The 12,078-nt window shown below is 42.5% G+C and overlaps 1 protein-coding gene across 3 annotated transcripts; it reads left to right on the top strand.

Annotated features, from left to right (window-relative positions):
- The first annotated feature begins 816 nt into the window (after positions 1-816).
- slc39a7 (solute carrier family 39 member 7) lies at positions 817-7,829 on the top strand. 3 transcript variants are annotated; one of them, XM_020588067.1, is made up of 8 exons: positions 817-980; positions 2,263-2,747; positions 3,051-3,219; positions 3,467-3,544; positions 3,775-3,909; positions 4,155-4,271; positions 5,625-5,821; positions 6,397-7,829. In XM_020588067.1, exons 2-8 carry the CDS (start codon positions 2,271-2,273, stop codon positions 6,649-6,651), a joined length of 1,428 nt encoding a protein of 475 aa, XP_020443723.1. In that variant the 5' UTR covers positions 817-980; positions 2,263-2,270; the 3' UTR covers positions 6,652-7,829. The 3 variants fall into 3 exon arrangements, with proteins under 3 accessions (XP_020443723.1, XP_020443724.1, XP_020443722.1); XM_020588068.1 differs by having other exon boundaries at positions 817-1,003; XM_020588066.1 differs by lacking the exon at positions 817-980 and adding an exon at positions 1,068-1,292.
- Positions 7,830-12,078: the final 4,249 nt, after the last annotated feature.

The raw sequence follows: 12,078 nt of genomic DNA, 5'->3' as shown, positions 1-12,078 counted from the left end.
AGCTCCTCCTTCAGGATCACTCCTACCCCATTTCTCTTCCTGTCCACACCATAATAAAAAAAGTTTGTATCCCCCTCCAATGCTACGCGCTTTGCTACCCTTCCACCTGGTCTCCTGCACACACAGTATATCTACCTTCCTTCTCTCCATCATGTCCACCAGCTCTCTACCTTTCCGTCATTGTGCCAACATTAAGAGTCCCTATTCTCAGACCTATACTCCTGCCTTTCCTCTTCTCTCTCTCTGTCTACAAATCCTTCTACGTCCTCTCCTTTTTCGACCAACAGCCATTGCACAGTAAAATATTATTTATTGTGATGCTTCTACAAATCTACTATTTCTACTAAATTGTCAATAATTTATCGTGAAGCAGCTGTTGCAGCTAAAGCCCATTTCCCTACCGACAGTTTAAACCAGGCTGCACACACAGGCGATTTATTTTTTTTATTTGATTTGAGTTATTCTTTCAAACATGTAGAAACAGATGATATCAACACACACATAATTTACACAAAAAATGTATCACTATGTTTTTACTTGCAGGTTTCAATCGCAGGCAAACGGATTTGCATCCTGTTCTTCTTCAGGATGTTCGTGCCGCTGATTCCAGCAACATATGGGGAATGATTCAAAATACTAAATTATTCTCGCGATATCTATATTGCTCCCCTTGTTTAATCACAAATCAAATTTTGCAAGATTTTGGAGTTGACACAATTTTTCAAGTGATGTAAAATATATTCACGTATCATATAATCGTGTCATGGAAAATCGGGCATGTACTATTATTATTATTCCAATCTAAATGGAGATAGAGAAAACTAAGGAGCAATGAAGCGTGTTCCCGCGAGACATTGATGAGTTTAGCGGATATGCCACGTCTTAGACCAAGCGACTAGTAGCATCAACGTACACAGAAATATTAGCGGTTTACCAAGCATATTGTACTAAAGACAGAGGGACGTCCAGCGGCTCAACAGGTAGTGATATCTGACACAATCCGGTTTGTTTGTTTTTCATTGTAAATCGCAGTTAGTAATGCTGCGGCAACATGCTAGCAAGTTTGTTATTAGCTAGCTAGCAAGCTAATGGGCTTTCTTCACAATTGATAGAAACCGCCGATCACTGGTGGTTGTTTGCTGACCGGGTTTTATTGCTTGCTGTCAGATTAAAGTTGACCCTTTCAAATCTAGGAGATTATCCGCTTTACACCCGGATCCGATGTGTAAAGCCGCTAGCAAATAAACACAATCATTGGAGAAAGCGAGAGAGAGCGAACTCAAATAGTAATAGTAAGTTAACATTAACACAGTTTGTACACATCTGCACACGTAGGCCGTTCCTGTATTAAATACTGTACAAAGTATTACCACAGCATTAATCAGTGCATGCCGCCCAGGGAATGATTAGCCTAGCATAACCTTAAAACAGCACAACACCATTGCTAATTGTGCTCAGCACCATATCGTGCTGCTATATTTGAACGGAAAAGCCCCAAACTGAGTCAGTACAGGAGCAAAATCCTAGTGCAGTCTGAATAAATGCTAACTCTGGCATGTTGGCACTATAATATTAAAAACTGTCTGATCTGATGAAGCAAGAATAACTTGAACTCCTTACACAATGTGAGTTATCAATAAAAGCTAAATGAATCCACTCGGGCTGTGTGACAGAGCTTGTAACAGTGGCCTCCATGTAAAGCAAGAGCAGCTTTCTTCACATTTCATTTCCACACAGGTCGTGCAGTAATTGCACTGATCAGGAATGAGATGATACTGGGCCTGCCTTCATTGCGGTGCTTCATTATCACAGGGAGAAAAATTGGATAATATTAGGCCAGTTCTTAAACCTGTTTCTATCCACTAGCGTTTCATTAATGAGTATTAACAGCTGTGTGCCACAAAATAAATGTTGGATTCCTCTTGAACTGACAGAGGTGTGTGCATATACTGTATGTGTGACATAAATATATTTAGCTAGTGACAGAGTGATGGTTCATTTGAGTTTAACTTTACAGCACATTTTGTGAAAATTTTTTTTAAAATTAAAACTCACAACAAATGGACAGCAACAGGAAGATGAAGTTATTAGTTTATTTTCATGACTGAAATGATGTTTGCATTAAGTTCATGTATCAAGGCAGAATATGTAATTTGTTTCTTTGGTACCCACACTCACTACACATGAAGTGACTGAAGTGTAAACTGGTCCAGTGAATTGAATCATAAATCAACCTGGTGTTTTCTTCTTCACTTTTAATAGTGGATAATATGGCCTGTGTACGTCTGCTGGCGTTGACCCTGGTCACCTCTGCAGTGCTCCTGTTAGCCTCCCATTCAACCATTGCTCACAGCCACTCCCATGACGATCATGGATATGGCCACTCCCATGGAGAAGATGATCATCACGTGCACTCTCACGGTCCTCAGGTGAAGATGTACCACGGAGCGAGCAAGTGGAGCATCGAAGCCAATCTCCCTGCACATGAAGAGGAGCTCCATGGACATGTACCCTCTCACGATCACGGACATGCACATTCTCACAATCATGGACATGCACACGATCACGGACACGCTCATCATCACGGACATGCACACTCTCACGATCACGGACATAGGCATGCTCATCTTGAAGATGTTGTTCGAGTGCATAAGGAGGAGAGTGGACATGGGCACGCACGTGGAGGGGAGAGGGTGAAGAGAGAGGCAGCGAAGATGAAGACGGACCTGGTGGAGCTCTGGGCACAGGTGTGGTCATGGGCTAGACTGAGAACAATGGGTTGTGATTTTGTAATGTGGTTTAAAATATTTGTATGACCAATGGGAAAAACATACAGTGCTTTGTCCTACAGCAACTATCAGTGCTGTCATTCATCTGTTCAGACATGTCTTACCTAAATTAGCCTCTACAAGGATCAGTGTCCTTTCCCTCCTTTGTCCTCTAAGCCCTCTTTTATGTTGCTTCTTTGATGACCTTGCAGTTTGTCAAACATCTCTGCATCAGAAATATGACACATAAAAAAAGTAAACTTCCTCCATCCCTGTCTGCAGGCTGTTGGAGCCACCCTGCTGATCAGCGCGGCTCCTTTCCTCATTCTGTTTCTTATCCCAGTTCAGTCAAACAGCGACCAGCACCAGAACCTGCTCAAGGTGCTCCTCAGCTTTGCCTCTGGTGGACTCCTCGGTGATGCCTTCCTCCACCTCATACCACATGCTCTGGGTATGTAGATGCAGAAGCTTGAGTTGCTGTCAGTTTTTCTCACATACATAGTATTTAACACCTCTCTAAGTCAGCGATTTCTAAATGTGAACAAACTCTCATACGTCAAAGTAATAAATATACAAGTCAACAACAGTTTCATTCAGCTACTGACAGTGATGAACCAAAGCTCATCGAAAACACAGACGGTAAAAGGATAATCACTTTCCTTTTTAGGTCAGTGTCTGTTTTTTTTTGTCATTTTCAGAGCCCCACTCTCAGGTAGATGAAGATCACGGGCACTCGCACGCAACTGAAGAGTCACATGACCATGGTCACTCCCACGGTAGGCAGCGATTACTTTTAATGTGCACACACTTGGTTGTCTGGTTATTGATAGGTGGTGTCCTAGAGGTGCAAAAAATCAGCCAAAGAAATTCAAAACAATGAAGTCATTTGGTGACATATGCAGCTTTCACTTCTTCACCCTAATCGGCAGGAGTAACACGTGATATCTGCACATGGATCAATCTGCTCATGTTGCATGGTTCAGGCCATTGTCCCCTCTCTCCGCAGGAGCTGCCCATGGCCACATGATGTCAGTGGGCCTGTGGGTCCTCGGGGGGATCATTGCCTTCCTGGTTGTAGAGAAATTTGTCCGACTGCTGAAAGGAGGGCATGGCCATGGCCATTCCCACAGCCACTCACATGGTACGTGGGTAGAAACACTCTGCTCTTTAGAAATTTGTCCTGAAAGAGAAACATTTCCATTTTCCTACATAAAATCTTCATCTGCAGATTTTTTTTTTTTTTTTAATAAATTGATCTAAGTTTTATCTTGTAGCTGTTTTCAAATCCAAAATCTAAGCGTGTAAACTGTGTAGATTTCACTGCTTGTAATCTCAAGATCTGATCTGGTGACTGGAGCTGATTTGAGCTTTATGTGTCGTTTTCAGCTGCTCCCAAGGAAAAGGAGAGTGATGAAGAGGAAGAAAAGGAAAAGAAGAAGAAGAAAGAGGAGAAAGGAGTCAAACATGAGAAGGTGCCAAAGAAAGAGGAGAAAAAGAGCACAGGTAAGCAGTGAACACCTTGATTGTTACAGACTTAAAGACTCAGCAGCCCCCTTTGCTGGTCAGTTACTAAACTGCAGTGTGACGGAAAGATTCTTACAGCTCACAAACACAAGCAGATAATCAGCATGACTCTACAGATGGAGTTCGGCAGAGAGGTATGTATTCAGCATGTGCTAAATAAACACCAGTGTAGATATATACTCACTAAATACTTCATTGTTATGTATTTTAATTAGGCAACAGTCTTGTACAGTTGTTTGTGTTAAGACTTTAGACTATCATGCACCTGAGAAATGTGGTTTATTATTTCACTTATTTATTATTAATGAATTAAGATTTCAGTAGAAAAATAGATTTACAGTAAACCTAGAAACCTGGAAAACAGATATTTGGAGATGTACAGATTTAAAGACGAGTGTTATGGCATGCTTGTTACATAAAACCGTAGCAATGTTTTAATGGTTATGCATTGAAATAATGAGTGGCTTTAAAAAGTATTCACTTTTTGCACCTAATTGTTTTATATTTCATTTTAAATGAGTAAAACTTGTATTTTTGCCCATGCATTTACTCAGTAACCCGTACTGACCCATATGACTGAGGATCCGTGTCCATGCCAGCCTGGTCATGGCCTTGCAGTAAAGTGCAGTGTCCTGTTCCTCAGCTGGTCAGCATAGTTTCTCAGCTTAAATTCTGCAAGGCTCCTTTAACTTTTTAAAGTATTTCAATGACAAGTAAAAATTCAGTGCTGCATTTATATTGTTTCCTTTTTGCCATCTAATTTTTCTGCCTGAACTATAAGTGTAAAATCTTCTCAGAATTTCCACGTATGAGTGAAACACATCCAAGACGTGTTACTTCTCTCCGAACATCACATGGTGCAGTTTTGCCTTTAATATACATATACATGTTACGGCTGTCAGTGGTGCTGTGAAGTCATTCTTAGTGACAGCGATTACTGTATGACCTGTATGGTGATTTTGGGTTCAGCCACATCACAGTTACTGGGGCCATAAACACTTCAAAGTAACATTGCCAGCTACAGTATTTCAACATGTTGTCGAACACATTCTTAAATGGTTTGCAGGGGCAGAAAATGTTTGTTCTGCTGCTCCCGTGGGGTAAAAATAGTTCTGTTGGCTCCACTCCAGTCAGTGATGTCAGTGCTGGTATGTCACGTGCTGTTGATATCATGTCAGTCTTTGTGATCACAGTGCTATTACCTTCTTAGCACAGAACCAGCCAACCCTGACCTAGTTAAAACCCAGTGTCCCAGGTAGTGACGGTCCCAAACAGTGTGTTTAAACACTCTTAATCAGCTCCATTTATTCTCTGTTCTCTCCACTTCTCCAGACATCAAAGTGTCAGGGTACCTGAACCTGGCAGCTGACTTCACCCATAACTTCACTGACGGGCTGGCAATTGGAGCCTCGTTCCTGGTTGGTCCAGCAGTGGGCACTGTCACCACCATCACCATCCTGCTGCACGAGGTCCCACACGAGATTGGAGACTTTGCCATCCTTGTACAGTCAGGCTGCACCAAAAGAAAGGTAGCTAACTGCTCGAGCTGTAGTTTATAACATCATACAGGCAGTCAGCAGCTTTAAAAGACTGAACGTGAATCTGAGCAAAGTTTATTGGCCCACTAGTTAAATTTTGATTGTGCATCGTCCCAGAAATGGTTCAGGCGAGGTGGTACCCCAAGTCCTGACTCACACGTCTTGTGATGTTTATTCAGGACATAAACAGTAGTAGTCATTGTATATATGGACGTTGCAGTGTGAATTAGCCCTTCTGCTCTCTGTAAGGTGCTGTAAAATCCAGAATCTGGGATTTGTTGTGTTTGTCTCTACCGTACTGTAAAGTCCAGACTTGACTCTAAAGCATGATGACTTTTTGTTGTGATTTGGTGCAATACAAATAAATTGAATACAAATTTTCTTCATATCCTTCATATTTTTGCCACTGTGGATGTGAATTAATTGTGTTCAAAATGGAAAAAGTCCTAAAAAGTATAAAATGTATCTTGATAGTACCTGCAGGATCCCTGTAATATGTTAAAATGCAGGATGTGTTGAAATATTGACAATGTTACTGTAGCAGTCTTCTTCCTCTTTCCCATCAGGCCATGTGTCTCCAGCTGCTGACGGCCTTGGGAGCTCTCGCTGGCACAGTTTGCTCCCTATTGGCTGAAGGAGTCGGAGCCGCGGCAACCGCCTGGATCCTGCCGTTCACAGCCGGCGGGTTCATTTACATTGCCACAGTGACGGTGCTCCCAGAGCTGCTGGCAGGCCGCTCCAGTTTCGGCCAGTCTCTAATGGAGATCCTGGCCCTGCTGTTCGGAGTCGGCATGATGGTGCTGATCGCCGAGTACGAGTGAGACATGGCAACGCAGACAGAGGGGTTCTTATAGGCAGGAAGGGAGCAAACAGACACAGAGGGAAGAGGTCAAACGGTTAGAATAAAAGGGTTTTTGGTTGAGTTCAAGTGGATGATTTTTGTCAGGGGTGTCAGCAGTTCACAGTCACATCCCTGAGTGTGTTACTATTTCTTTTTGACAGGAAAAGTGTCAGCGTCTTAAAAGCTGTTCAACAGTAGAGACTGAGAGCTGATGGAAAAGTCTGTTGTGTTCACTGAGGGCCTTTCTCAGGACAGGAGGTGAAGTCTTTGGTCTGCTGGTCTTAAAACTCACTCGTCACTTTTGCTACGCGGATCATCCAACTGCAATTCGGCTGTAGCCTAAACTGACAGCCAGTTCCCTCCAAAAATGGCTTGAAGTAAAAATTTTTTTTTTGCCAAAACACCAAATTTTCTATCACTTGACAAGTGGTCCATTAAATCTGCATTTCAGAATTGGGTCAGTGAAAGAGAACACAACAGTTTGGCTGGTGTCACTGAACTGACCCGCTCAGTTAAACGTGATAAATGTCTGTTTTGTTGGAGATACTGTTAATATTTCTACATTTCACAAACGCATGTAAATGTTGTGGCTTCTACTGATGTCCTCAAAATGGTGTCACGCTCCTTAGATCATTAAAATCTCACCTGATTTTTGATGATGCCAGAAAACCTTTAACTTTAAATATTCCTATTTTTATTTAACTGACAGTTGATAAGGAACGGTGAAAACAGTTGTGATGAACATCCTCAATAAACATTCATAACATTCAAAGTGATGTTTACCTCAGCATGTTCTGTATTTAAAGATGCATACTTGAAAATGAAACATGGTTGTGCAGTGGTAGTAAATGCATAAATGGTTGAATGGCCTGTTTTAATTTAGCATAGAATAAATCAAAGTTGATTCCAATAATGTAAAATGTAGCTGCTATTAATATACTTGGCCACAAGAGGGGGCCAAAGGTTTGTTCATTGGTGTTTGACTTTTATAAAAGACACAACGGGTCTTGTGGAAAAGATATAGTGGATGTTTCACAGGTAGGAGAACCCTTTGGAATCACATGGTTATAAAATGTGATCTGATCTTCATCTGAGTCACAAGTATCAATAAACAATGCGCTTATGCCAACACACAAGCAGTCATACTCTTCTGTGCCTTTACTGGACACATCCATTAAACAGTAGCAGTGCTGGTGGAAAATGTAATTGAACCCTGAACAGGCCGAACGTATTTTGGCAGTGATAACCTCACACTGGTAGCTGCAGATCAGACGTGCACGATGTTCAGAAGGAATTTGACCCTACGCTCTCACAGCTGCTTCAGCTCAAACATGTTCTTAGGATGTCGGGTGTGAACAGCTGTTGGGTTAAGGTCTGGGCTCTGACTGGGCTGCTCCAGAAGGTGGGTTTTCTTCATCTTAAGTCATTCTGTAGTAGATTTAATTTGATGTAGTACCTGCTGCATGATCCAAATTCTGTTGAGCTGGTAAACAGCCACCCTGAACGAACCCTGTAGGATACCTTGATACTTGATGAGGGTGTCCAGACCCACAGGCAGCAAAGCAGCCTGGAGTCATGACGCTGCCTCCAAGTGCCTCAGTGTTGGGAGGATGCTGTCATGTTGCACTGCTGCTTTTTTCATCAGTCCACAAACCACTTTCCCTTTAGCACTGTTCTAAAAGTTACAGTTTGGTAAAGTTGAGGGATGCAGTGATGTGCTGCCTGTTCAATGATTTACATATAGTAAACTGATGAACAGAGGTGTTACAGCACCAGTTTTTCCTTTGTTGCTTTCTTTTTTTTTACCTTACTGGACAGTATTTTTGGAGCCACCTTGTTTCTTGTGAACAGCAAACTCACTCCAGGTTTGCTGGTTCCTGACTTAGCTTTCGTTGACGTCACTAGCTGAAGAGTTCACATATGTTTTTCAACCTGCACTGGAAAAGTTTGAATGATGTGGACAAGAACTATAGAATGGTTGGGAGTTGCTCGCTAAAATAGTTTGTTCATAAGTGTAATGTAGCGGAAGACCTGATTATAAAATTATACATGAGACTGACTCATTTCCGCTGCTAGCTGTCATGCAGATGGTACCAGACCCATACTGACTGAGTACTGCAGTGTTCACCTCACTCTGTCTGGAACTTTCTGTACAACCGTCTGCACTTCAGCTCCCTGGCAGCGGCCGACTCCACAGTCTAAGCCAGTTCCTGTTTCCGAGCGGGTCAGCCAGTGTGCCAATGCCACCTCCGTTCCTGTTTCCGAGCCTGTCGGCTGGTGTGCCGACGCCGCCCCCGAGCCTGTTCCAATTCCTGTACCCGAGCGGGTCAGCCAGACTGCCGACGCCGATGCCGAGCCTGTTCCAGTTCCAGTTCCAGAACATCTCGCCTTTCATCTCACCTGCTATCTGCTCACCTTCCCATCCCCTAGTTATTGCTGCTCGCCTGTCTACTCATCTATCATCCTGGTCCACTGATCCTCCTGGTTACTTCTGCTCGCCTGTCTACTCACCAGTCATCCTGATTCCTGTTGCTCGCCTGTCATCCTGGTTCCTGCTGCTCGCCTGTCCACTCACCTGTCATCCTGGTCCACTGATCCTCCTGGTTCCTGTTGCTCACCTGTCATCCTGGTCCACTGATCCTCACCTGTCATCCTGGTCCACTGATCCTCCTGGTTCCTGCTGCTCACCTGTCTACTCACCTGTCATCCTGGTTCCTGCTGCTTGCCTGTCTACTCACCTGTCATCCTGGTCCACTGATCCTCCTGGTTCCTGTTGCTCGCCTGTCTACTCACCTTCCCGTCCTCTGGTTCCTCCAAGTTCCTACCACTCGTCTTCCTGCTCACCTGCCCGTCCTGGTCTTCTCAGCCTCCACTGCTCAACACTGGTTTGAACCACGCCTAACCCATTGACTTTGTCCACTTATCATCTATGTATATTGCAGTAAAGACACTTACTTATTAGCACCTGAGGTTGCACTTTGAGTCCTCATTCTCTGTCACCCCCTGGTGAGGGACCCCACCATAACATTTTTATTTTTTTCCTCCACAGCTACATACATGAGAGGGTCAGAATATTAGGAACACGTCTGAATATAACATGCAGACAATAAAACCATGACATTCACATATGCAGATGCACTTTCACATTTGTTTACTTTCTATTAGTGAACTGAAAATTTCCTCACCCACTAAAATCCTTTGGAGTAGCACTAATTACAGACTTTATGTTCATATTTCTTATGTTAATATTTGGTATTTACCTTTTCTTTAACAGTAGCTTGCACAGAGGAAACATGGAGAAAGTGGGGATGCCACATGCAACAAAGGTCCTGGACAAAACTGAACCTCCGACACTGCAGCTGTGCGGCTGTGAGCTGTAACTCATCACCAGCAGGTGCACCGACTGGCTCCCTTAGGTACCTGTAGGTTTGCGTTGCTGAAAATTTCACATGGACACTTTCCAACACCTGTCATGAATCAAAACATTATAATGTGAGTCATATGAGGAATGAACCGCAAAAACACATCACAAGCAGTCGTGTGTGTTAAAGAACAACAACAACATCATGGTAACTGTCACTGTAATATGTGAGAAGTGACAAACTCATAAAGTTGAAGTTCTCCACCTTAATGTTCTCAGGTTTTCTTTCACTGTTGCATTTTGTCGTCACTCATTATCACACCTTGTTGAGCTATAACAAAGAGACTGGTCTCATTTTAAAAAAGGCCATGAATTGGAGCAAATGAGTTTTCATGGGAGAGAAGTTAATTGCAGTAGGCTACAGCAGCCAAAAATAACTGAGTCACATGGGTTGATCAAATGCTTTTGCATGCAACCACATGTCTCTGTTAACTTTGCCTTTTGTTTGACTGAGTAACATGAGACTGTGCAGCTTATGATACTAACATAATATAAAGTGTAGTTCATGCAGCAAAGGCTTATGTTTTAAATGTGCAATCTGGAGTTCTAATGTAAGCAAAGGCTTCGATTGTCTGCCCTGTGAGCAGAGTGTCCCCTTTAAAAAATAAACTGTGGTTTGGTGCAGTTTTTAGTGGAATACCTCCCATGTGTTTTTATAGAAACTCTTGAATCACAGCTTCTCCACCTCATCAAAACACAGGGAACCCCAGTTCTGCAGAAAAATGACACCATTTACAGCGTACATAATTTCTTCAGGAACCAAACTAGTTCATGTTTAAATTTTGGTTTGTTAAATATTTTTGAATTATATTTTAAGTCTTTTAGGGAATAGTTAATATAAAAAGGTCAGGAATCAGTGACACTTGTTTCCTCTGTACAGTAGCTTGTTTTCTCATCAAGAAGTCCTCATACCTAAGTGACATTTTGCATTGGCATTTGTCACTGCATAATGAAGCAACATGAACTCTGAGATCCACATGGTCCAGTGGAGTTTGAGCAGCCACTTGGTTAAGGTCAGTGACAGATCTTGGTCAAGGCTAAAAGAAACCACCCCAAACTGAAAGCAGACTAACGGTGAAACTGAAGTTAACGTGGACAAACATTTCATTACAATGGCTATAATAGCTTTGCAAGTCAAAATAAACCAGTAATTGTGTACTTTTAGTACCAATCTGGGGCCTTTCTTTGCAGGGTTTGCATGTTCTCCCCAAAGACTGTCAACATCTCACCCCTTTGACAGATTGCCGACATGTCCAGGGTTTACCCCCACCTCTTGCCCAATGTCAGCTGGGATTGACTCCAGCCCCCCTGCAACCCTATTTAGGAATAAGCGGTATAGATAATGGATGGATGTTGCTATATGACATTGATATAAGTAGTTTTCCCACAAAATTCAAACAAAAAACCTTTTCATTTTATTTCAGACTCCCTGTTTCTCCAGTGTTAAAAAGGAAATGGTGACAGCAGCTTGTGCTCATGGTTGTTAGCTCTGACGGCATTGGCATCTAGCAGAGTACGAGGGTGCCTTCACCTTTAAGTTGCCTTTGCGACACAAGCAAGGTTCACCTGCAGTGAACAGCATCTGGAATGTGAGTTGATCTAATCTCACCGAAGGAAAAACAAGAAAATCTCTTCAGAGCTGTGAGACACCAGAGCAGTACCAAGAAAATAATGAGGAAGGCCGCTGAATTCCTGTGTTTATCAGATCTGAAAGATTAGAAGCTTATTTTTCCCTTCCAGCAAATTCAAGTTCCTTGTACAGAATGGTTCAAGTTTGTGGTTCAGCAAAGCAGTCGCATCAAAAACGGCAAAAAAGATTTTTGCTGTAACTGCATGCTGCTAAAAAGAACTCGGCAGCAACAAAATTAAAAAAAACAAAAATCTAGTGCTTGATTTATATTTTTTTGGTGTGGCGGCCTAAATAAATATACTTTTTGAGCATCAAATTGGTGTGTGGGCCATAAGCTTTTTATTTTTCTAAACCTT

Source organism: Monopterus albus, unplaced genomic scaffold (genome assembly GCF_001952655.1).
Source record: "Monopterus albus unplaced genomic scaffold, M_albus_1.0 scaffold500.1, whole genome shotgun sequence".
Taxonomy (NCBI): domain Eukaryota; kingdom Metazoa; phylum Chordata; class Actinopteri; order Synbranchiformes; family Synbranchidae; genus Monopterus; species Monopterus albus.
This window is presented reverse-complemented; position numbering and strand designations above follow the sequence as displayed.